Source organism: Peromyscus eremicus, chromosome 7 (assembly GCF_949786415.1).
Source record: "Peromyscus eremicus chromosome 7, PerEre_H2_v1, whole genome shotgun sequence".
NCBI lineage: Eukaryota > Metazoa > Chordata > Mammalia > Rodentia > Cricetidae > Peromyscus > Peromyscus eremicus.
The window spans coordinates 64852629-64874418 of NC_081422.1; the positions used below are offsets into that span (position 1 = coordinate 64852629).

Sequence of the window (21790 nt, forward strand, 5' to 3'; positions counted from 1 at the left end):
GACTGTGGGCTTGAACCCAGATATCTAGAAACTGAGGCACTTCCTAGGCAGGTGACATTGGTGCTATCATGTTATAGTCCCCAAATATCATCTGATTTATCAGTTATACCTCAGTAAAGTTGGGAGGAAAATAGTGTATTAACAGTTTTACAATATATTACTGGTCGTAATATTTTCAGAAAGGGAAACTGAGGACCAGAGTAGCTAAATCACTTGCCTCCAGCTAATTAATGAAATAAGTATGAAGGGCTTATGCCTTTTGGCAAAGCATCAGAAATTGACATTGTTTCTTCTCTTTCCTATCTAGGATGCCATCAAAATGGAGTCATCAGAAACCAGTTTGTGCCTCCTCCTCATGCTCTTGGAAACCAGAGATCCAATCAGAAAAGCCTGTACACCTCTATGGCCCGCCCACCCTTGCCACGGCAACAGTCCACAGGCTCAGACCGATTGTCACAGACCCCAGAGAGCCTGGATTTCCTCAAGGTCCCGGACCAGGGTGCTGCTGGGTAAGATTTCCCATGTCTTATGGTAAAGCCTGTGAACTCTGCTCCACCAATCATGTAGAGGATTCAGGGGTTCTCTGAGCACCAGTGCTGGTTTCCCAAGTTCAGTTTTCTCCTCCAGTGCTCTAATCTAGGACCCATGGCTGGGGGGCCAAGTTAATAGCAACATAGCCCATTTCATCCCCTGGGAAGGAGCTTACCTTGGAGACATCAACAGTCACGTGCTCTCAGCCATAAGACTCTGCTACTGAGTGATCTTTCTGTTTTCCCCTGGTGTAGTTGACGGATGACGGTCGTTTATTACTTCTGTCTGTGCCTGCAATTGCATAATTAAACAATTCATAGTTTCAGCAACATTTAGAATAGGATACCAGGGGTCTGGGAAGAAGTGGCTCAGCAGTTAAGAACACTTACTGTCTTTGCAGAGGACCTGGGTTCTGTTCCAATACACACGTGTCAGCTTATAACTGTTGTATGACAAAACATTTCCTGGGGAGATGTAACACACGTCTACTCACCCCGAGATAGGGAACCCATGACAGACCAAGATATGCACACCACCCGAGTCCAACTTGGTGTGAAGCAAGGAGTTTTATTGGGGTTTCTTACAGGAATGTGGGTGAGGGGTCCTTACAGGAGCAGACATGACTCAAAGGCTGCTGCATCGCCAAGGCCCACCCCAGCATGGGTGACAGCTCAGAAACCTGGAGCACACTGCACAGCCCCAGGCAGCTCAACACTTCGGAGACTGTCCTTTCCAAGTGACTGGTCTAACCGTCTTCCGGGCAGCTCAGCTGGTTTCTGCGGCTTCCAGGCGTCTGGGCCGCTCTCCCGTCTTCTCTGCCTCTCGGCTTCTCTGGGTCTTCTTTTTTTTTTTTTTTTTTTGTTTTTTGTTTTTTGTTTTTTGTTGTTTTTTTTTTGTTTTGTTTTTGTTTTTTGTTTTTTTGAGACAGGGTTTCTCTGTGTAGCTTGGCGCCTTTCCTGGAACTCACTTGGTAGCCCAGGCTGGCCTCAAACTCACAGAGATCCACCTGGCTCTGCCTCCCGAGTGCTGGGATTAAAGGCGTGCGCCACCACCGCCCGGCCTTGGGTCTTCTTGGTAGCCCTGCTCCCATCTGAGAATCTTCTTGGCCACCACCGCCTGGCCGCATTAACTATTGATCAAGACTGTTTCTCACACAAATGACCACAGGCTAATTTGGTCAATTCAGTTTGTCAACTGAGGTTCCCCTCTTCTCAGATACTCTAAGTTGTGTCAAGTTATCTTTTTTGTTTTGTTTTTTGAGACAGAGTTTCTCTGTGTAGCCCTGGCTATCCTGGAGCTCAGTTTGAAGACCAGGCTGGCCTGGAACTCAGGGATCCACCTGCCTCTGCCTCCCAAGTGCTCCCTATCAAGTGTTAACTTATCCTGTCATTTGGGCCACAGACAGGAGGCACGATACTCTCTATTGCACAGGTGGCCATTAGTAGAGCGCATGCTCCCTTCTCTTACGTAAATAGCTGTATCCCACTGTTCTCATGACCCGGTGGAGTTGACTGGCTCAGCTTCCAGCTATGATTCTCGAACCCTGCTGTTCACCAGAATTGCCTGAAGGGCTTGCCTCCCACTCCTTCTCTCTCTTAAAATTTGACTGTGGCAGTGCAAGTGTGTGTGTGTGTGTGTGTGTGTGTGTGTGTGTGTCTGTGTGTGTCTGTGTGTGTATGTGTGTAGCACACGCATGGATTTCAGGTGTCATCTACTTTCTTACCACCCTATTATTTAAGCTATAGTCTCCTGCTGAGGTAATCCTCCTCTCTCCATCTCCCCAGTGCTGGGATTTCGGACACACACTGCCACATCCAGCTTTTGGTGTGGCTTCTGGTCCTCTTGCTCATGTAACAAAATAAGTACCAATGGAGCCATCTTCCTACGTATGTTTCTACCAAGCTCCCAGACAGTGCTAATGCCACTCATCCAAGGAAGGACCCCGTGGTGCACAGAAATCTAAAGGGCAGCTGGTGTCCAGCTGATAGGGTTCAGGGAATGGTGGGTTGCGAAGATGGTGGACTTTTCACTTGACCCAGATGCTGTTCACAGGCCTGAGCGTCACTACAACAGTCCCTAGATCGCTCCTGGGCCCTGTTTTGTGTTCCAAAGTCAGCAGGGGATTATAAGCAGCCACCCTCCAAGTCTCCTCGCTCTGTCTGCTGGCTTCCCATTTGCTTTGGTTTTGGCAAGCAACACCATCTTTTCAGCCTGCCTTGCAAGTTACAGACTTGCATATGGGCCAGCTGGGAGCATCTGTCAGCCAAAAGTAGGCAATGTAGGAATGCTGGGTCTTCACCAAGGCTGCTCCCTTCCAGCCCTGTTGAAATCTTATCACGCCCTTCCCTGCCTTCAGGCCCTGATGCCATGTACACATGCTGCTGTCTAGGAGACTAGCTGGGAGGCTGGGAGCAAGGAAAGCGTCACAATTGTCCAACAGGCAATGTGATTTTCCTGTCTGCCACATGTATACTCTGACATTAGCACACTAAGTCCAGGAGCTACAAGAATTCTATCCAGTCTTCTCATTACACACCTAGACATGCTTTGTAGACAGTCCCTAAAAAGTAGGAACTTAGCTGAGCGGGGTGGCTCCTGCCTTTAATACCAGCACTTCGGAGGCGGGGGCAAAAGGATTACTATAGTTTGAGTTCCAGACCAACTTCAGCTAAAGACTGAGACCACGTCTCTAAAGAAGAAAGACAAACACAAGGAGGTTGAGAAGGGGGTGACACTGAGATGGCTCCATGGTTAAGGACACTGGCTGCTGACCTGTGTTCAGTTCTCAGCACTCCCAACTCCCTTAACTCTTCTAGGGTGATTAGACACCCTCTCTTGGCTTCTGGGGCACTGTGTTCAGGTGGTATACATACATAAAACACACATGCACATAAAATAAAAACAAATATTTTTTCTAACAAACAAACAAAGGGATAGGAAGTAGGAACCTAACATTTGTTTTCTACAACACAAACTTGAAAATTCAGTATCTAATGTGGCAGAGAACTTGGCTATGGCATTTCAGGAGACTCATCGTTACCTAAATTTAACAGTTTCTCCTTGCCAAAAGACAAACTGTGTTGGAGCTCAAGAGGAACCCCAAACTTGGACTTTCTCCCTAAACATGAGGATTCCTATTGAGATCAAAGTGCCAAAGGTTCACCTTGAATTTACCAGCCTAGAACTGGACCACCGCAGCCTCCTCCCTGACCCTCCAAGCCCTGTGCTTATCTTCCCGTTCCCTCCCCACCCCTCAGTGTTCCGTTTCTTCACAGACGCATTCTGTACAGCCTTCATCTCTTTGGGGTCTTGTACCATGGCTGGTATATAATGGTATTGTTAGCACCTCAGGTTTGTCAGGGTATCAGTTACTTTCCATTTAGTCAGTTGGTTTGGGAGAGAGCAAGAAGTTCACTAAATCGCCAGGTGGTGGTGGCACACGCCTTTAATCCCAGCACTCGGGAGGCAGAGCCAGGCGGATCTCTGCGAGTTCAAGGCAAGCCTGGTCTACAGCGTGAGATCCAGGACAGGCACCAAAAACTACACAGAGAAGCCCTGTCTCAAAAAACAACAACAACAAAAAAACTTCTTTAAGTTCACTAAATTATCATTCCAACAAAGTCTATTGTCTGTCGTCTGTGTCCTTCTCTCCCTCTCTTCCTCTTTTTCTTCTTTCTTTTTCTGTAATGTTGTGGGTGGAGCCCAGGGCTCTACACATGCTAAGCAAGTGCTTTCCCACTGAGCCACATCCTCAGCCCCTCAAGCATCTCCACCTTGGTTTTGTGGCATTCCTGCACATGATTGCCACCACCTTGGTTTTGTGGCATTCCTGCACATGATTGCCACCACCTCGGTTTTGTGGCATTCCTGCACATGATTGCCACCACTGGCGTCATCACATCATCATTCCCCAAATAACACTAAGGTTTAGTGGTGCTTTCGGGGTAAAGATCTGCCCTGACTTTTTCTTTCCAGTCAGGGTGGCACACACCTTTAGTCCTAGCACTCAGAAGGTAGAGGCAGGTGATCTCTGTGAGTTTCAGGCCAGCCTGGTCTAACTAGTGAGTTCCAGGCTAGCCAGGGCTACATAGTGAGAGACTTGTCTCAGAAGACTTGTCCTGATTCTCAAGGGAAGAAGGCAGCCTCTGTAACAATCACAGAAGCAGCCACTTCCCAGCTTCATACTGATCCATATGGACTCTCCATCCGGACATCAAGTGTGCTGGACAGCTTTTCCTCTGGTCACTGTAATGTGATCGATCTACAGTCCATTGTGGAAGAATTGAAACCAAGTCTGGAAACGTCTGTTGCCATTTTTAATCCAGTGTTCTGTTTCATGAGAGAATGGCTTTGAGCGCTTCCAAAGACACTCCAGAGGTTAAACCAACTCTAGAAGTCAGGAAACCAGAATAATAGGGCGGGTGCTGGGTGGCAGAGCTTCCCACCAAGGCAGCAAAGGAGGAATAGCTAGGAAGCCAGAAGTGCTGCCTAGGTGTCTCCTATCAGACAGGACTCTCCTAAGGGAGTCATATTTTCAAAAGGCTTAAAGTTTCCAGCAAGCGTCCAATAGCGATATTCTCAATCTACAGTCTACAGGAGCAGCCGGAACCTGGCCCAAGCCAAGGCTAGGTCTTAGGAATTCCTGGCACTCACTCTCATACTTCCAGTAATGTCTATGGTTTCAGCATTTGGAGCAGAACGTAATTTTTAAAGCCAATACAATAAGACTTGATTCTTTTCCTTCTTGGAAATTCAAGACCCAAATTTCACATCCGCAGAACAAAAGCAGTGATATTCAAAAGCTTAGTCCCCAGCTTTCCCTGGCACAACACACACCCACCTTGGGAATGATGGGAAGTTCTCAGAAAGTTCACAGGAAGCGGTGAAGCGCGGTTGGAAGGCTGGGCATGAGTCTGGTTCATATCGTAGTTCCTTTTGCTTTCACCTCATCAAACATCTACTGAGCCATGTTGGTCGGGCAGCTTGTCATTAAACCAGTATGCCTTGGTGTTTTCATATGTATAATGGGGAGAATAAGATGCCAAAAACAGAACTGGAGAGATGATTCAGAAGGTAAGGGTATTTGTCACCAAGCCTGAGGACCTGTGTTTGATCCCTAGGGTCCACATGGTAGGAGAGAACAGAACCCCCCCCCCCAAATGTGTCCTCTGACCTCCACACATGAGCCCTGGCAAGCATTACACAAACCCTAGCAAATTAATTGATTAATTAAACTTTTAAAAATGGATAATAAATGAAAAGCCCACCTTTCTGGATTTTTCTTAAAGATTCTAGAAGGACTAAATATATAACAAAGCACGCTGCAACTTGAGTTTCAGGTCAGGGAGCTGTTTTTGTGTGGTTCTAGGACTCAAGCCCAGAATCTCACACATTCTAAGCAAATTCTCTACCACATTCTTTTGCATTTGTTCCTAGGGAGCTAGTAGGAGAACACTCCCTAGTACACTGTGGACTGGCTGTACAGTGTATGGTACAGAGCGGAGGCAGGCCACGCTGCTGTAGCTATCACTGGACACTGTACTCTATCTGGACAACTTCAAGTCACAAATTCCTTCTCGCTCTGTGTGTCATGTCCCTCACAGAACAGCCTCATCACTGATCAGCATCACACCCACATCCTGTGGACCAGGGCAGGGGCGTCAACTAGTCCTCAATTTGGAGATGACTGATGCCAGTTAGGTTTTCGTATCTCAGGAGAATCTCCCAGTACTTACTCTGTGAGGCCCTGAATGTCAACTAGCGTTGATCTTAGTGCCTGCATGGTGGTCTTCCCCAACCTGATGTAGGATTCACCTTGCAGGATAATTTCTCAGCGTGCAACTCAGATGTGCTGTGCATATTTCCTTAGGAAAAATAAATTGCATTCTGGGTTCTGGTGTGGTTATACTTGAGTATAATGCCCTGCTCCAAAGAAAGAGAAGTTAAGTGGATTCTTCATACATTTATTATATTAAAGGACAAAAGATACCATGAAGTGATGTATGTAAATTTCCTGAACTGAGGGGTCTGTCAAGTCATAACAAGAAAGCTAGATTTCACTGTACAAAAAAAATCACATATGGGACCAGTGAGGTAGCTTAGCTATTAAGAGCACTTGCTGCTCTTCCTGAGGACCTGAGTTCAGTTCCCAGCACTCACCTGGCAGCTTACAACTGTCTGTAACTCCATTTCCATAGTATCCAATGCTCTCTTGGCTTTCAAGGGCACCAGGCACACACATGGTACACAGACATACATGCAGACAAAACACTCATAAACATAAAATTAAAAAATTTTTAAATTAAATATAGCAGCAGCAAGATGGCTCAGCAGGTAAATGTGCTTGCTACCAAGCCTGTTGACCTGAGTTCAGTCCCCTGGATCTCCTTGGTGGAAGAAGAAAACCAGCGCCAGCAAACTGCCCTCTGCTCTGACCTCTACAAATGCTGTGATATGCATCCCCTCAACACACGCACGCATGCGCGCGCGCGCGCGCGCGCACACACACACACAGAAAGAGTAAATCATGTAAATTTTTTAATTAAGAAAATTACATATAATCAGATATTAGATTTGTTTGGCAGTGTGTAGTTTCATAGCTGTGTCCTAACATGTCTGCACAGATACAGACAGGCCCATGGATAAAGTACACTTTGACTATTGAAATATCAGCAGGGATAGACACTTTACTGTTAACTAGGGTTCTCACGGCTGTCCCCGTTCTCCCGGTGGATGATCTGGCTTTATAACACGGCTTTCAATCCTGGAGGAGACAGGGTAATTAGAAATACAGACAGCACAGAAGAGCAGAGGGGCCAAAATTACCCACACCTGCTACAGCCCGTTCAGAACACGTGGAGAGAAAGCCTGCTGTTTTTATTTGAGTTCTGAGGCCTGATCTGTCTCAGTCTGGCCTTGAACTCTTGAGATCTTCCTGCCTCTGCCTCCTGGGTGCTGGAATTACAGGTGTGTGCTGCCAAGCCTAGCTCAGGGAAGCATTTGAATTTTTATCTTATTTTATGTGAATGGGTGTTTTGCCTGGATGTGTGTGTGTGTGTGTGTGTGTGTACCATATGTGTGCCTAGTACCTTCAAAAGCCAGAAGAGGGTGTCAGATCCCCAGGAACTAGAGTCACAGATGTTGTGAGTCAGCATGTGGGTGCTGGGAACCAAAGCGGGGTTCTCTGCAGGGACAGCAAGTGCTCTTAACCTCTGAGCTGTCTTTCCTGCTTCAGGAAAACACTTTCCGATCAGGATGAATTCGGGTGATTATTGGAAGGGTCTCCCAAGCAGGAGCATGTGGGTGAGCAATGGAACCGGACAAAAATACCTGAATTGCAGCAGTTGCCACTTCCTGGGGCATGTGGCTGAGGTGTTTGTTTGTTTGTTTGTTTGTTTGTTTTTTGAGACAAGGTTTCTCTGTGTAGCTTTGCGCCTTTCCTGGAACTCACTTGGTAGCCCAGGCTGGCTTCGAACTCACAGAGATCCGCCTGGCTCTGCCTCCTGAGTGAGTGCTGGGATTAAAGGCGTGCGCCACCACCACCCGGCTCATGGCTGAGTTTTTGTCAACTGGACCCAAGCTAGGGTTATCTGGGAACACAGACCTCAACTGAGGAATTGCCTCCATCAGATTTACCTGTGGGCAAGTCTATGGCACATCTTCTTGTTTAATGATTGATGTGGGCAGTGCTGCCCCTAGGTCCTGGGTTGTATAAGAAAGCAAATAAGCACACTAGTAAGCAGTATTCTTCCATGGTCTTTGCTCAGTCCCTGCCTTGAGTTCTGCCCTGACTTCCCATTGTGATGAACTGTAACCGGGACATGCAGCCAATAATCTCCAAGTTGCTTTGGTCAGCGTGTTATGGCAGCAGCAGGAAGCAAACTAAGATGTGGTAAATACACCTACCACCATGGCCATATGTCAGGCCATGAACATGGCTATACCGAAGGGGGCGTGGATTGGTAATCACACCGAGTTACAGTGTCTCCACTTCACATCAGTGACAGACTTTCATAACCTCCAGACCAGAGACAGAAAAAAAATGGCTCTGAAGGGATGAAACTTGCATATTTATTTCCTTTGCTAATTTAATTGTTAAGTTTGTAAGATTTAATTGTTAATGACTGTGTTTCACAAGAAGTTGACACAATTCCTGGAAGTTTGAGCCCTCAGCTCTGAGCCAGCCCTGCTCAGGGGCCCTTCTGTGCCGAGTTGGCAGTCACCCTGGCTGGGAGTGGCCGGCTCCTGGTACCTAAAAGACCTCATTAATCAATGTTTGGCGGTGTGTTGAAAGCCGTTGGTTCTCCGTGTTTATTACACAGCATTGCCCCCTAGTGGCACAAAAGAGGCTGGGTTTCCAAGGCTGTTGGGGCCTTTGCTGACCTAGCCTGGGTAAGGGCTGTTGTGACTGGCTGTGCTCTGTGCTGCCTTCAGGTCCCAGTCTGCCAAACCCTAGAGACGGTGGACTCTTCATCAGCATAGACTTCCTTGTTCCTTAGCTGCACACTGAGTTCAAATGCAGACCCCGTCTCAAAACTACTAGGAGCAACAACAACAAAAAGACTATGAAGTGGCTCCATGGAGGGAGATGTTGGAGCAGTCCTCCTGTTTCCACTCTGACCCAGCTGCCCATGTAGATCCATTGTCTTGTCTTTCCACTCCCGCCCTCCCTCGGGGCCCTTCCACAGAGGAGTGTGTACTACACTCTAATATCCTTGGACACCCTCCCCGCCCCTACCAGACTTCATCACTCTGCCCTAAGGATAATACCCCACTCTCCTTTGGATGTAGGAGACTGAATTTCCTTGTACAAGTATTTGGGGGTGGGGTTTGTGAACCCAGGTGTGTGTGGGTATCTGTGCACATAAGCTCCCCACCATGCCCTGTGAACTTCCAGACTGCAGGCTTCCATCTCCTTCCTGGGGTGTTTGATGTCCACCCCATCCCCTCCCATGTCTTGTTGCTGGGAAATCAGATGATTAGCCTTGGCTAAAGGGTCTTCCTAACCAAATGCTGACATATGCTCGGGGTGTGTGTGTGTGTGTGTGTGTAATCAAAAGCTTGCTTGCTGGCCAGTAGCAAGCACTTCCCAGGGAAGGGCGATGTCCCATGGATGGTGGGTATGAAATGATGTCATTGTAATGATCCATGAGTTAGTCTCATCAGACAAAAGTGCTTGGTGTGATGGCCTGTGATGAAGAGCTGGGGTTTGCTGCTTTCCACAGGCCTGGGGACAGAGACAAGGTTCAGGGGCCTCACCCCACCTGGCGTCCAGGGCTCACCCCATCCACCTCCCACCTGATGCAGCTAGTTCATCACACCTAGTTCACATGTGTCCGTCACCACAGGAGCTCAGCAAGTCCAGGGCTGGGGCCTCTTGAAGGCATGGCTCAAAATGGAGTGATGAGTCTTTCTATAGGCCTGTCCCCTTTACTTCTGTTCTTATAGGTATTCGTAGATGTGGCTAGGCCTAAGAGACAGAGCTTCCCATGCTGATCCTTACCTCAGACCCTTCTACTTTTAATCACATTGATTTGTTGTGTATGATGTAGATGTGCGCATGTTGTGGTGCATGTGTGAAGGTCAGGGGACAATTTTTGAGAGTCAGTCCTTTCCTTCACCATGTGGGGCTTGGGGGAGTTGAACTCAGGTTGTCAGGCTTTGTGGGAGCCCGTTCACGGGTTCCTCGTGGCTTTACCCAGCAGGTCCACATAGAGGATGATTGGGACCATGGGCCTGAGTGCAGGTGTCTGGGATGGTCTGTACTTGGCTGTGCTGGGGGAGGAGGTCTTTTGCTCCACCCCTTGGCGTCTCTATAAAAACCCTGGGGCAGAGACAGTCGGGGCCCGTTGGAATAGGTTCCAGGCCCTCTCGAGGCTATCCTTTATTTTCTATCTGTTTATCTCCGCGATATTCTCCGCAATAAATCCTTCTATCTAATATTTCCTGCTGCTCACACTCAAGAAAACTCTGGGGAGCTGTGGGGGTGGTTGGGTAGATGCCCCACAAGGCTTGGCGGCAAGTGCCCTTTTCCCGTGGAGTCTTCCCACTGCTCCCTCACCCCCAGACCCTCCTAGAAGAGTTCGTAATCTAAGTTCCCTTTGTAGGCTATGCTTTAGGTTGGCCCTTAAGCAAAGTGGGGGGAAATGTTTTCTAACTTTCTCTGTCCTTTTTAAAAAGTGCTCTTCGTAAACATATGTAATGCCTGTTCCAGATGCAACTTTAAAGAGCCCGCTCCTAGGACTAGGAATGTGACTCAGTTAGTAGAATGCTCGCCTAGCATGTATGAGGCCATGAAGATGTGATGGTGCTTGTCTATAACCCCAGACCTTGGGATGTGGAAGCAGGAAGACCAGAAGAAGTTCAAGGCCATCCTTGGCTAGCTACATAGTGAGTTTGAGGATAGTCTGGGATACATGAGATCCTGTCTCCAAAAAAAAAAAAGAGCTTACTCATAGGAACGAGTTGAAATTATGTACGTTAGAAACACTGAATGGTGGATTGAGACAACGTGGTATAAAGGCTGGCAAGATGGCTCATCAGGTCACGGTGCTTGAACTAGACCGTGTAGTCCCGGCCACCAAAAAAACCCTGCTGCTTCCTTGGGGTGTCTCAGTCTCACATGGTCCTGCTCTCTCCGCAGTGTCCGAAGACAAACAACCAGCCGGCCTCCCCCGGCAGGGGGCAGACCAAAGCCCCAGCCTAAGCCCAAGCCTCAGGGGCCGCAGTGCAAGGCTTTGTATGCCTATGACGCTCAGGATACGGACGAACTCAGCTTCAACGCCAATGACGTTATCGACATTATTAAAGAAGGTAAGTGCGTGGCCGGCTGCAAGAGCCTCCCAGAGAGCGTTCAGGGAGTTCAAGGGCTCACTTATCAGAGTGTGTAGATCAGTGTTTCTCAACCTGTGGGTCGCAACCCTTCGGGGGTCCAATGTCCTTTTCACAGAGGTTGCATATCAGGTATCCTGTATGTCAAATATTTACATTACAATTCATAACAGTAGCAAAATTGCAATGAAAATAGTGTTATGGTTGGGAGTCACCACAACATGAAGAACTGAATTAAAGGGTCGCAGCGTTAGGAAGGTTGAGAACCACTGGTGTGTAGACAGAGGTAAGCCAGGCCTCAAATATACCATGTTTGACCAGAACTTTTTACAATGTCAGAGGTTGAACCCAAGGCCTTGAGCATGCTAGACAAGCACTCTACCACTGGGCTGTGCTCTCAATCCTCTTTTGACTTTTTATTTTAGTATGGAGTCTCACTAGGTTGTCTAGGGTGGTCTTGAACTCACTCTGTAGCCGAGGCACAAGTTCAGCCTCAACTTCCCAAGAAATTGGATTTACAGGCTTGGGCTATCTGGCCCGTCAAGACTTTTTTTTTTTTTTTGGTTTTTCGAGACAGGGTTTCTCTGTGTAGCTTTGCGCCTTTCCTGGGACTCACTTGGTAGCCCAGGCTGGCCTCGAACTCACAGAGATCCGCCTGGCTCTGCCTCCCAAGTGCTGGGATCAAAGGCGTGCGCCACCACCGCCCGGCAAGACTTTTTTTTTTAATACCCTTTTTAAGGAAGGAGAGGTTGTGTACAAGTGTGTATACATGACATCATACACACACACACACACACACACACACACACCCCTATGATATGATGCATTGAATGTTCACACTCAGTTGGAGGAAAATTCCCAGACAATTCATATCAGTTCAGGTCAAGTTTTCCCACCAAATGAGTAACCAAAAACTCACTTTTCAGAACTTTCTGAGTTGTGCCACTGTGGTGAGAGCAGAGACACTGACATGCACACGCTGGGGAGATAAGTACCCTACATAGTTCCTGTAAATATCCTCTTTCAGAGGAAGTAATGGAGATATTCGACCACAACCATACAATTCTTCACTCCTCACTTCAAAAGAATTGCTTTAGATCCGTCCTTCATTCCACCAAACCAAAATAAAAATCCAAATAAACATTTACATGTGGGGCTGGAGAGATGGCTCAGCAGTTAGGAGCACTGGCTACTCTTCCAGAGTCCTGAGTTCAATTCCCAGCAACCACATGGTGGCTCACAACTGTCTGTAATGAAATCTGGCGCCCTCTTCTGGCCTGCAGAGATACATGCAGGCAGAACACTGTATACAGAATAAATAAAAAAGAAAAATGTCTTAGAAGTATGACCAAGATTGTTTTCCTAATCATGTGGAAAGGCTCTCCCAAAATTGTAGAAATCTGAGAAGCCGGAAAATCATAGATGTTGGGCAGGACATAACTTAGTTGGTAGAGTACCTATCCAGCTCAAAGCCCCGAATTCGATCCTGCACTGCATCTAACAGGATATATCGGTACATGTCTGAGATCCCAGAACTCAGGAGGTGGAGGCAGGAGAAGCAGAAGTTCCAGGTTATCCTCTATCACATAGGAAGTCTGAGGCCAGCCTGGGCTATAGGAGACCCTGTCTGAAAACAAAATAACAACAAACACAGATGTTGATAGGCCACTGAAATATGAAGACATCGTGAAGAGCTAAGCTGAGAAGGATCCAGAGACAGGAGATGAGTGAAGATGGGAAGGAGCGCACAGGACTGAGGCAGAACCCTTTCTAAAAACAGACTCTGAGCTGGGGTTGGGAATGGCGGGCGGAAAGAGACGTGCTAGCAGGGCCTGAGTCGTCCTGGGCAGAGTGCTGCGTGCTGAGCAGGCCTGGCCAAGGTGGATCCTATGGGGCTCACGGCTAGAAGCGTTCTCACATGTGCTCCGCAGGTCCTACCTGAAGGGGACGTGACTGGTGGTACATTTCCGTGTCTGCTTTTGTTGTTGTTGTTGGTGGTGGTGGTGGTTTTTTTGTTTTTGTTTTTTTGTTTTGTTTTGTGAGAGACAGGGTTTCTCTGTGTAACCCTGGCTGTCCTGGAACTCGATCTGTAGACCAGGCTGGCCTCAAACTCAGTGATCCACCTGCCTCTGCCTCTGAAGTGCTGGGATTAAAGGCATGTGCCACCACCGCCTGGTTCCACGTCTGTTTTAAGGAGTCACTTTTATTTATTTATTTATTTTTTCTTTTTTAGTCAAGGTCTCATTTAGCCAAGGCTGGCCTTAACTCCTGATCTTCCTCCTTCTACTTCCTGAGTGCTGAGATTACAAGCATACTGGTTCATGAAATTCTGGCCCACAAGTCACTTGAGCCCAAGGCGGGGCAGGAGTGTGGCCCACAAGTCACTTGAGCCCATGGGGGGGTGGGGCAGGAGTGTGACCCACAAGTCACTTGAGCCCATGGGGGGGTGGGGCAGGAGTGTGGCCCACAAATCAATCGAGCCCACGGGGCAGGAGCGTGGCCCACACCCACCTGTACTTTTGCCTTCATAGATCCTTCCGGCTGGTGGACGGGGAGACTACGAGGCAAGCAAGGCCTGTTTCCCAACAACTATGTCACCAAGATCTGAGGCGCCTAGAGACTGACGTGCAGGCAGAAGAGCTCCGGGCGTGGACTGGGGAGGGGACTTTCTGGGGACTCCCCTTCTGATCCACAGTGAGCAAGGCCTGAAACTGTTCTGGCACCTTCCCCATGGAAGACACAGAAAAGCTTGGATTAGGAACAAGGAGTGTCACTCCATAAATGATCCTAAAAGGCAGCCTAATCCCCATGAGTGCAAAAACAACCACCCACTAAGATTTATTTATTGTATTTAAATCTGGGGAGAGTAGCAGGGGCCGCTGGCCCACTTGCCGGGTGTCTACCCCACAGCCCCTGGCTCACTCACCAGGCCCAGGGAACAGCAGGTGGCCACTCTTGACAGTGCCCTTAGTTGAAGAGCACATTTCATTCATTCCTCTCTTCCACGCCTGATACATTCCTCTCTGCTACCCCTCCTCCTGGGAGGACCGGCCCTCTGGAGGCTGGACTTGGTGTGAACAGGCACTCTTGTGTCAATGCCAAGGACAGGCCGTTCTTCAGAGCCCACGGGAGCCAGGGCCACTAAGACTGCTGGTGGGAAGAAGCTGGATGCTAGGCTGTTGGTCTTGTTTTCTCTTGGTCTTTGGTTGTAATGTGGCTGGCCCATGTTGGTTTTATGTTTAACGCTGTGCTTATAAGAGAGATCTTTTTTCTCCCGAGCTGTACATTTATAAAAAGTGATCATATACTGTATATAGAAAAATCTAGAAGCTCGTATGAATGCGGCAGGTAGTACTCCACTGTACCCATCCATGAAGGTAGGTTTTATTACAGGACTCGCACCAGGTACTTACAGATACGCCCTCTCCTCTTCGCCGACAGAAGCAATCACTGCATTCCTGCACAGCCCAGCAGACGCTCCCTTTACCCTTCCCCTATAGGTAATTCTCCTGTGACCCCTCTGCCCCCCTCCCCTACCTCCTAAATAAACATAAAGGAGTCAGTGAAATGCCTTGTTCTTTCATGACATTTATTGTGGGTTATAATCCCTTCCCCTCCAAAAAGATGGTACAGTCACTACTGTTTTTTCCAGTTTCCGTGACTATAACAAGTATGTGGGATGAGCAGCTTGTGGGTAGGAAAGCTTAATAGCAGTTTATGGTTTAAGAGGTCTCTGTTCATGCTTCCTACTCTTGAAGTCTGACAGAAGAATCAAATGATTAAAGAGGGGGCTGGAGAGACGACTCAGCAGTTAAAAGCACTTCCAGAATGCTGGATGGTGGTGGCACAGGCCTTTAGTTCCAGCACTCAGAAGGAAGAGGCAGGTGAATCTCTGTGAGTTTGAGGCCAGCATGGTCTGAAAAGCAAGTTCCAGGATAGCCAGAGAGCTGTTACACAGAAAAACCCTGACTCAAAAAAAAAAAAAAAAATGCCCTTCCAGAAGACCCTGGTTCAATTCTTAGCACCCACATGGTGGCTTTCAACCATCTGGGGGGATCTAACACCCTCTTCTGACCTCCACAGGAACAAGGCACACAAATGATGCACAGCTATACATGCAGGCAAAACACCCATCACATATAATAATAATAATAATAATAATAATAATAATAATAATGATAATTTCTAAATGATTAAAAAGGAACATGCAACTCTCTAAACTCAGTGGGGTAACAAGTAAATGTCTGAAGTCCCAGCACTTGGGAAGCACAGGTCTGAGGATCAGGAGGTCAAGTTCATCCTCAGTTAAATAACCAGCCTGGGACACATGAGATCCTGTCTACAAACAAACAGACCATCCAAGGAAAACCCAAACAAGGCTTCAGAATGAATCCATAAACTACCTCCTTTGTGCCGGAGACTGCACTGAGTGGTGGCTTGATCCTTCATAGCCCTGAGAGGAAAAACTCAGTCCTCATCCACATGGGTAACATCTGCACCACAACAGTCAGCTGACAGGAACCAAACCCAGGCCACCACCTGTAGGCCAGGGCTCCTGTATACCTTACTGAAGACATCTCATCCTCTAATTTCAGAATGTCAGGGTTTTTATCATGGCATGTTTTTATTTTTACCACTTAACATGGATAACTTTAGCTTTGGGTGCTGACTGTATAGTGTGAGACTCTTCAAGGTGCTTCATGACATTCTAGAAACACCTGAGTCAGGGCATTTAATATTTAAGGGGGGGGGGGAATGTAACAAGGTGTGATGGCTATTCTTGCTTGTCAACTTGACTACATCTGGAAGTAACTAAAACCCAAGTGGCTTGGTATATCTATGAGGAATTTTTTTTAATTAAATCATTTGAAGTGAGACGACCTACCTTTAATCTGGGTCACATCTTCTGCTGGCAGCCTATATAAAGGACATGGAAGAAGAAAGCTTCCTCTCTCTGCCTGCCTGCCTGCCCTCAGTCTTCACTGGCAAGTCCATTCCTTCACTGGCATTAGAGCCTACTTCTTGGAGACTCTGGCATATACTGAAGACCATCTGAGATATCCAGCCCCATAGACTGAACTACTGGATTCTTTGCCTTTGTGTTGGCAGACAGTCATTGCTGGACTAGCTGGATCACAGCCTATAAGCCACTCTAATAAATCATACACACACACACACACACACACACACGTCAGTTCTGTTCCTCTCAAGAACCTTGACTAATACATAAGGACATTATAAACCATCTTTGGAATATGCCCACAAAAATCTGTCCTCTCATGACATCCAAGGTTCCTCTGGCTTCCTCATGCACATGCATGCATGTGAATACATGTGCATGCATAATCCATCCTGTCACGACAGCCAGGGTTGTCCTCTGGCTGCCACATGAACATAAATACATGTGCACACGCATGCATATACAATCTGTCATCGATCGAAGAGAAGCTGAGCTGAAGCATCCTTGTGAAGTCACAGACTTCTGGTGCTAGTAAAACTCTGTTCCTTGGTCTCACTTCTTTACTGTTCATTCTCAAGGAAGCTGGTCCAAGGCTGCCATGGGAACAAGCTTTACTAACTCAACAAGGGCTATTTATAAAACTCTGTAATGGGATTTCAAACCAGAAAGATGTTCAATGCCACAAAAATGCCTGAGGCTTACAGACATCCTCATCAGACAGCCTTGACCTGTTCAAGGAAGGGGAAGCCAGCCATCACTGGAAACAGGTCTTCCAATTGGGCCTGCTGTACTCAGAACAGCAGATCTCAGATCAGACAATGGGATCTGCAGTCAGGCAGAAGGCAGCTTTCCCTATACTCTCAGTAGAGGAACTGTTGAGTGTCTTAGGGTTTCTAGTGCTGTGAAGAGACACCATGGCCGCAGCAACTCAGAAAAAGCATTTAATTAGGGCTGGCTTAGAGGTTCAGAGGTTTAGTCCATTATTGTCGTGGTGGGAAGCATGGTGGCACACAGACAGATGTGGTGCTGGTCAAGAGGCCAAGGGCTCTACATCTGGATCTCTGGATCAGTAGGCAGCAAGAAGAGAGAGTGAGCCACTGGGCCTGGCTTGAGCTTCTGAAACCTCAAAGCCCACCCCCAGTGACACACTTCCTCCAATAAGGCCACATCTCTCCTTTCAAATAACACCGCTCCCTGTGAGCCTATGAGGGCCATTTTCATTCAAACTACCACACTAGGTTGAATGTTTATTGTGGAGCTCAGAGCATTTGTGAATCCTGAAAAAACTGCAGAGTTTCTTGGGTTTGACACCTTCCCTCAAAACACCTGTTAATGTCTTCTCACGTTAAGATGTTAGGAAGTAGTTGCTATGAGAGACACTAGGGGGGCTGGAGAGACGGCTCAATGGTTAAGAGCACTGGCTGTTCTTCCAGGGGACATTTGGTTCCCAGCACCTTCATGGCAGCTCCAATTCCAGGGGATCCAATGCCCTCTCCTGGCCTTTAAGGGCACCAGGCACACACACAGTGCACATACAGACAGACAGGCAAGAGCTCATTCATAAAATAGACTATGTTTATGAATTTTGTTTGCTTTACATCAGTGGTTGGAGACCAAGGACATATCACCTCCCCTGGGGAGAGCATCTTAGGATGGGGTTTCGTTTAGTGGTAGAGCACTCAGGCTGAACTTGTGCTCCTGTGCCAGGGCTGGGGTTCCATTCTCAGTAATGAGAATGTAAGACACAATGGAGGTGTTTGACCCACCTGTAGCTACAACAGCACACCAGGAAAAGCCATCCCAGCTTCACACCAACAGGATGTCTGTTACCTAACAAGACGTCTGTCCAAAGCTCCCTGCTTTCTTGCATGGTCACCCCAACTCGGCTGCTCATTCTAGTCTCAGCCATCACGAGGGTCTCTGTGATGGGCCTCCCCCTAGTGAGATAGCTGTTTCTATGCAGGGCTGAGAGAACAGCTGAGACTACTCATGGTTATTCACTCATTTTAAATTGTGTGTGTGCGTGTGCGTGCGTGTGCCCGTATGTGCCTGTATATATGTGTGTGTACACGCGTGTGGAGGCCAACCTCAGTAACTGTCACCTTATTTTGAAGGACAGGGTCTTTCAGACAGGAATTGCCTGTCTGAAAGAGAGTTGGAGGGATGTAGGTAGATGAGGAAAAAGCAGACTCCCTGAGATGGGGGAATCCTTGGTCCCTGAAGCCATTGCCTTGGGAGAGGAAACAGCAGGAAGGCGATGGTTGGGTGAGGCCGGATATCTAACTAGGACCAGTCGGGGAGAAGGGAGGACCCAGCAGCCTTATAAAACACCGAAGCCAGCTTCCGGTCACGGCCTCCCAGCTGGAAGGGTAGAGTTATTGCATCACCTTTCTCTGCTGCCTTGTTTTTCCCAGCATTCAGTTCTTCCGTCTGGGACAGGAAATAAGTTCAGCAAGTGCTAGAGAGTCACCAGCAACCCTGTGTTACGTTTCTTGGGATCTCTTGTCCACGATTTGAGAAGATCTCGACTCAAGGTCATACACCTGGCTGAAAATCTTGAAGGACTGGGAAGTGTCCCAGACCCATCTGTCACTCTGAGGGCCCCTCCCAACTGAGGGGACACCCCAGTTAGCCACCGCCCCCACCGGGAGTAGGGGATTGGGTGCTTTGAGGCTCTATAGTTAGAAGTTGATTTTTTTTTCCCTTGAGATCCAGGGCGGAGACTTAGGCCATCACTCCTAAGCCAAGAGACAGAGCAAACCCAACTGCAGAAATCCGACCATCTTCCTGGAGAGGAAGGAGCAGGGCGCAGACTCAGTACACCTGGAAAGGGGCTGGGGATGGTCACGCCTCTGCCTGATGGCTCCCTAACCCCACACGTGGCTCTTGAGCCCTGATAGCTAAGTGTAGGCACCTGGGGTTTGGTTGCCTGGAGGAAGAGAAGACCCAGACTTGCTCAGCTTTCTGTTTCTTGAGCCACTCGGTAATCTCACGTTCCCAGATGTCCAGGAAAGGAGTGACCCCAAGCTTGTTGTGAGTTCGAGGCGGGAAGTGCCTGGAGTTCAAATGGAGGCGGCTCGGAGGGAGGGCGGGCGAGTCCTGTCTCCACGCTACCGCTACCGTGAAGAGCTTTAGCTGTTGGGAACCGGGAACCGGGAACCTTACGTGGCTGCTGGAAGTTTGGCCCGGCTCTTCTCTCAAGAGAGGTATGAATGTCTCTAGGCGTCGTCGGCACCGTATGTGAACTCAAGGGAAGGGTCAGGTGGCTTGAGCAGGGCCTCCCTGAGCTGGACTAAGAGGGAGACAACAGCTGCAAATGCCCCTGCACACGTATGCCTCCAGCCACTTAAGGGGGTCCAAGCTGACTGGGGAGCTGTTGCCTAAACACTCAAGGGGGCCTGGCGTCCAACCCCAGGACTGTAACAGTCAATCATAGAGAAAATGAGAGAGGACTCTCCACCTCAGTTTTCCAGGTTCTGGTAACCGCTGGAGAGCTGGAGGTAAAGCAGGACCAGCTTGCTTGAGAGGGAGGCCAAAGTCGAGGGCTCTGCTGTGGATTTTTTGTTTTGTTTTGTTTTGTTTTGTTTTGTTTTGTTTTGTTTTGTTTTGTTTTACTTGAACAAATTTTTTTCTGTGGTTCTTTTTTTTTTAATTATTTTTATTTTCTTATTAATTAATTTTTCCCCAGCCCAATCACATTTTCTTTCTCCTTCCTCTCCTCCCAACACCCCTCCCCCCTTCCACTCCTCCTCCTTTCTCTTCAGAAAAGGGCAGGCCTCCCAGGTACATCATCCAGCCATGGTGTATCAAGTTGCAGTGAGACTAGACACCTCCTCTCTTATTTAGGTTGGATGAGGCAATCCAGTAGGAGGAGTAAGTCCCCAAAGCAGGCAACAGAGTCAGAGACAGCCCCTGTTCCCACTGTTAGGGGCCCTACAAGAAGACCAAGCTACGCAACTGTAACCTATGTGCAGAGGACCTAGATCAGTCCTACACAAGTTCTCTGGTTGATGATTCAGTCTCTGTGAGCCCCAATGAGTCCAGGTTAGTTGATTCTGTGGGTTTTCTTGTGGTGTCCTTGGTCCCTCTGGCTCCCATAATCCTTCCTCCTCATCTCCCACAGGATTCCCTGAGGTCCATATAGTGTTTGGCTATGGGTCTGCGTCTGTTTCCATCAGCTGCTGGGTGAAGCCTCTCTGATGACAGTTGGGCTAGGCATCAATCTATGAGTACAGCAGGATATCATTAGGAATCATTTCATTGATTTTTTTTTTTTTTTTTGCCAGTCATATTTGGTTCTATCCTAGGTCTCTGGGCTGTCCAGCCTCTGGGTTATGACCTTCCAGGCATTGTCAGGGTGGGCTTCCTCTCGTGGCATGGGTCTCAAGCTGGACCAGTCATTGCTTGGCCACGCCCATAATTTCTGTGCCACCTTTGTCCTAGCATATCTTGTAGGCAGGGCACATTGTAGTTCAAAGGTTATGTGGCTGGGTTGGGGTCCCAGTCCCTCCACTGGAAATCTTGCCTGGTTATGGGAGATGGCCTGGCTGGGTCAGGCTCCATATCTCCCTTTGCTAGGAGTCTTAGGTGGGGTCACCCTCATAGATCCTAGGAGTTTCCATTCTTCTAGTTTCTAGCTTATCCCAGAAATGCCCTTGATTCCAGTTGTCTCTCCCAGTTCTGTCTCCCTCCCCCTTCCCCCACCTGGTCCCTCCTGTTCCCATCCCCACCCCCATGTAGACCCTCCCCCATCCACCTGTGATGTCTATTCTATTTCCCCTTCACAGTGAGATTCTTGTGTGTCCCCTTCAGCCCCCCTTGTTGCTTAGCTTCTCTGGGTCTGTAGATTATAGTGTGATAATCCTTTACTTTATGGCTAGTATCCACCCATTAGTGAGTACATACCATGTTTCTCTGGGTTACCTCATTCATTTCCAGACAAGGTTTATCTGTGTAGCCCTGGTTCTCAGGAACTTGCTCTGTAGACCAGGTTAGCCTGGTACTCGGGATCCTCTGCCTCTGCCTGGGATTAAAGGCATGCTCCACCGCCTCCTGGCTGACCACTGCCCAGCTCTCTGCTGGGTCTCAACGCCTGTTCTTTGAACCCAGCATCCCCAAGTCTATTTCTCTCTCTTCTGTCCTCTCTGATGACTACTTTTGTTTTTGCACCGCAGCTCCTGGGCTGACCCCACTTTTGTTTTTACTTTTCAGTTGCTGTGGATGAAGAGCATCCATAGTGTTTAGATTATGGGTAAATTACTCAGAGCAATCTGAGTGTTTATCACGATTGCTTTTAGATTATAAATTAAAGAAAAAGAGTTGAAGGGAATGTTTACTCCAAGAGGGTTTTTAATGCTGGATCTTTTTTTTTTTTTTTTTTTTGGTTTTTCGAGACAGGGTTTCTCTGTGTAGCTTTGCGCCTTTCCTGGAACTCACTTGGTAGCCCAGGCTGGCCTCGAACTCACAGAG

The 21790-nt window shown here is 48.0% G+C and overlaps 1 protein-coding gene across 1 annotated transcript in view; it reads left to right on the top strand.

Moving 5' to 3' along the window:
- Nucleotides 1-14929, top strand: part of Myo1e (myosin IE) — a 206103-nt gene extending 191174 nt beyond the window's left edge. The window contains exons 26-28 of the mRNA XM_059268194.1: nucleotides 308-509; nucleotides 11174-11343; nucleotides 13893-14929. Of these exons, the coding sequence (XP_059124177.1) occupies nucleotides 308-509; nucleotides 11174-11343; nucleotides 13893-13969 (449 nt within the window). The 3' untranslated portion in view covers nucleotides 13970-14929. The remainder of the gene's footprint in view (nucleotides 1-307; nucleotides 510-11173; nucleotides 11344-13892) is intronic.
- The last annotated feature ends 6861 nt before the right edge of the window (nucleotides 14930-21790 follow it).